Source organism: Spinacia oleracea, chromosome 6 (assembly GCF_020520425.1).
Source record: "Spinacia oleracea cultivar Varoflay chromosome 6, BTI_SOV_V1, whole genome shotgun sequence".
Lineage (NCBI taxonomy): Eukaryota > Viridiplantae > Streptophyta > Magnoliopsida > Caryophyllales > Amaranthaceae > Spinacia > Spinacia oleracea.
The window spans coordinates 92,644,216-92,648,635 of record NC_079492.1 but is presented as its reverse complement, the minus strand read 5'-3'; the positions used below and the strand labels follow the sequence as shown (position 1 = coordinate 92,648,635).

Sequence of the window (4,420 nt, the reverse complement as noted above, 5' to 3'; positions counted from 1 at the left end):
TTAATTCGTGGTTGTTCTGTGCTATAGGCCGGATTGGTATAATTCTCTTCTTCCTTACCTATTCTATTTAAATTCCGTATTTTAAATTATTATATTAATATTGTTTTGAGTAATTAAAATGCTGGGAACCGGTTATGAATACCGTGGTTTGAGGATTTGCGTGTTGTGATTCATTAGGTTTGTTTTAATTATTAAAGGATGAATTTTCAGATTTGTTTATTGAATAAAGCATTGGTTTTTATGATGATAAACTAGTGTTATTGGGATTTTCAAGTTAGGGTTTTAACCTAGACCTAATATGTCAATTGATTAGCATAATTAGGTGATGATTTTAATTATGATAATCAATTATATTTTCAGATTTGAATAAAGGTTTAAGGTGTCAATTTTTATTGATTTTAAAGGCGGAAAAAGTATGTTTTTGTACTAGGGATTGATTTTGCAAATTGAGACGTTTTTATTATTGAAAAACGATTGAATTCTAAAGTTTAAAGGAGGTTTTAAATTCTATAAAGTTTCTGGAAATTTAATGAACATGGAAATAATTTAAGTTCCATTATTTTGATGATAGGAGGTGATGTCTAGTTGAGTGCTCGTTATTGCAAAGTGGCCCCTACGCTTAGGTATTCAAGGTACGTACAAGTCTAGGGCGACCACACCTTTTGTCAATGACATTACATGATTGTTGATGATGTGAATTACATTATGTGGAATCATGTTTATTTTGCTGAACGAGCATGTGATTTGTGATGTTGGATTTATTGGATTAATTGTTGAACAAGCATGTTGGAATTATTATGAGTATGGATTTCATTGTCAATCATGTTGTTCAATATTTATGCATGTATGGTTTATTTCACATGCAAGGGATGGATTATTTATTTGTATGCTATTGTACGGGATGTCTAGCATACTTTGAGCCAATTATTCGTACTTCGTTGTACTATTTATTTTACCACATGTGAAGGGTTAGCTCACGTAAGCCACCGCACATGTAGGGTTCAGTTGGGAATATTATGTATGAAATGAATTAGGATTTGTCGTGCAAGGGCACAACCCTCATGTTAATGTGCATGATGTGGAGTCTCACCTTGGTGAGGAGGAACATGGTAGTAATATCACAAGTGTCTTGCCTTGTTGATCACAAGTCCTAAAGCATTTAAAATAAGATTGTTTTGGTTGTTGTTTATTAATTGTATGTGTGCATGTTGGTGAGTCTTGAGTTCACCTTTAATAAAATATTAATAAACGTAAAGTGCAACCAGAACAAGCTTCAAAACTCTTGGAACGTATATACCTTGAGTATGAACAATGGGGGGAGTCTTGCCGGAAAGCTCGTACTCCTACTAATGATACAAGACGTTGTTTCATTTATATTATGCGCAGGAATTCCGTCGGTATGGCCCGACACTCGGTATGGCCCGATTTTATTATTATATATTTGGTGTATGGTTGGCTCCCATCACCTTTTCCCTTTGTGGATTATTCTTTTGGCCCGTTCGAGGCTTATTCTAATTAAATTGTGAGTCAAGAGTCGAGTCAAGAGTCGAGTCTTGTATTCATGATTGATTGTTTATTTATTATATGGCTTTTGCATGTTGATTAGTACTTAGTGAGTGATGCATGTTTTAGTTTCATTCACTCTATGCTTGTAAGTACTCAGCTTTTGCTGACTACGTGCTTTGTATGTTTTGGTCATGCCCTTTGCCTTAATGACCCTATGATGATCTATCATTTGCACTTGCATTGATGGGGAGTAGAATAAATAGCAGGTTGGTAGATCGGAATCATGTGGCTTGGGATGATCGAGAGAGTTGCATGTTTTCGTATTTCGAACTATTTAACTTTACTTTAATTATGTTTGAAATGTTTGAATTATTTATACTTTGGGTTTTGGGCCATTATGGTTCCAAATTGTAGGAGGCCTCAATATTTCATTAATTATGTTTTTAAAAGTTAGTTGACATTTAATTCCGCTGCGTAATTCTGGTGATAGCCTTAACCGTTATCACGGTGGCGGTAATACTTTAGTAATTCCTTTATTTTAAGTTGGAAAATGGTTTTATAAAAGCAAGGAATTATTAGGGTGTTACAGAGGGGATTGGCAATTTTTGAAAATCTATTATGAATTGACGATAAAAACCCACATGCCCAAGAAAAGTCCTTATCCCCTTCACGTTAGTGGGAGGGGGTAGGCGTTCTATTACCTCCACCTTAGTCGTGTTCGCCTCAATACCTTTATTAGAAACAACATAACTTAGGACAATTCCCTCTTGAACCATGAAATGACATTTCTCCCAATATAGAACAAGGTTCACATCTTTACATTTTTTCAAACACTTAACAAGGTTGCTAAGGCAATCATAAAATGATTAACCACAAACGGAAAAGTCATCCATGAATACTTCCACTGAAAACTCGATCATATCGGAGAAAATAACCAGTATGCACCTTTGGAATATTGCAGGTTAATTACATAATCCAAATGCCATCATTTGATATGCAAATGTACCATAAGGACATGTAATTGTAGCTTTTTCTTGGTCATCGGGATAGATAGGAATTTGGCGAAATCCAGAATATCCATCCAAATATCAAAAGAAAGAATTTTTGGCTAATCTCTCTAACATTTGGTCAATGAAAGGGAGAGGAAAATGGTCTTTCCGGGTGGATATTTTTAACTTTCTATAATCAATGCACATTCTCCACCCGGTAACCATTCTTGTAGGAATCAATTATCCTTTTCCATTCTTGATAACGGTCATGCCTCCCTTCTTAGGAACTACTTGGATTAGCCTAACCCATGTGTTATCCAAAATTTGATAGATTATGCCCACTCTAAGTAATTTATCTTCCTCATTCCTAACAACTTCCCTCATGTTGGGATTCAGACGCTTTTGAGGTTCAATAGAAGTGGCATGTCATTATCAAGGAACATTTTCATGCATACAAAAGGAAGGATCGATCCCCTTGATATCATCAATAGTATACCCAATATCAATCTTGTATTCTTTTAAAACTTTCAACAATTTTTGAAGTTGAGTAGCATTAAGCTCACTATTGACAATAACGAGGTAAGACCCATTTTCACCCAAGAAAGAATATTACAAATGAGAGGGAAGACGCTTTAGTTCTACCTTGGGAGGAGTCTTGGATCTCTCCTCCTTTGCTTGCACTTCCAAGGTCTTGAAACTGAATTCATTATCCATAAGGCTAGGGGCCTTATCTAAGAGTTGCTTGTAGTCATCAGCTTCTTTGTCACTCACTTCTTCATTGTTCAAGAGAGATATTTTGAGAGGGTCTTCTTCTAGCATTGCACTCTTTCCTCCAAAGATTCATTAATAACATCTACCACAAAAATGGGCTCATGACAAGGATTTTTCATAACTTTTAGGAGAGAGAACTCAATTTTTTCATTTCCAATGCTAAGTGACATTCTTCTATTTTTCACATGAGAACATGGCACCGGCGATTTTCAAGAATTATCTCCCAAGGATGAGTGGAGTTTTCTAATCTTCTTTCATTTCCATTACGATGAAGTCGCATGGAATAAAGAACTTTCCCACTTGAAGTGGTACATCTTCAAGAACACCTAAAGGATACTTGATTGAACCATCGGCTAGTTGTAATGTAACTCTTGTTGGATTCAAATCACCAAAGTTCATCTTCTCACAAATAGAGAAAGGCATCAAGCTCACACTAGCACCAAGATCACACAAGGCCTTCTTTTCCTCCATACCTCCTATTTTCACCGGTATTGTGTACCTTTCGGAATCTCCATGCTTTGTAGCAAGTGGAGAAGACTTGTTGAGAATAATGGGACTACATTCTTCTGTCAAACACACCATATCACCTTCTTCAATTTTTCTTTTGTTGGATAAGATTTCCTTGAGAAATTTAGCATAAATGGGCATCTCGGAAATCATGTCCAAGAAGGGAATGTTGACATTCATTGTCTTCATTTCTTGAATAAATTTTTCATAATTTTTCTCAAGAAGAGGTTGCTCCTTTTCGTTTGGAATCTTAATACTTGGCTTCATTTCAACTTCCATCTCAACTTGAGGTTCTACTTTCTCATTCATTCTTGTCCCTTCATAATTGATTCCGCTTCTCAAGGTGATTGCTTGAACATGGCCCATAGGAGGACTCACTAGTTGTGAAGGTTTGCTTTTTTTGTCTACACCTTCCTCAAACGGTTTGAACATAAGGTCAGTTTTCACATCCACACTTTTTCGATGTTCACCAAGGATCTTTTCCACATAAGAGTTTTCTTGAAGAGATAATAATTAAACTAATAAAAATAAATTCCGAGAAAAAATTACAAGCATGAAATTAAAATTAATTAAATTCATCACTTAACGAAAATTAAATCGGACATTGGGCCAAGGCAAGGCCATGAGCACGAACCCCACGCCTCACC

General features: G+C 35.7%; 1 protein-coding gene across 1 annotated transcript; it reads right to left on the bottom strand.

Annotated features, from left to right (window-relative positions):
- Positions 1-3,509: 3,509 nt before the first annotated feature.
- Positions 3,510-4,082, bottom strand: LOC110804913 (uncharacterized). Its single transcript, XM_022010508.1, has one exon. The coding sequence runs from the start codon at positions 4,080-4,082 to the stop codon at positions 3,510-3,512; it is 573 nt and encodes a 190-aa protein (XP_021866200.1).
- Between the last annotated feature and the right edge of the window lie 338 nt (positions 4,083-4,420).

Excerpts from the sequence above, each read along its gene's own strand:
- LOC110804913 (XM_022010508.1), bottom strand. The coding sequence starts at position 4,082 with ATGAATGAGAAAGTAGAACCTCAAGTTGAGATGGAAGTTGAAATGAAG.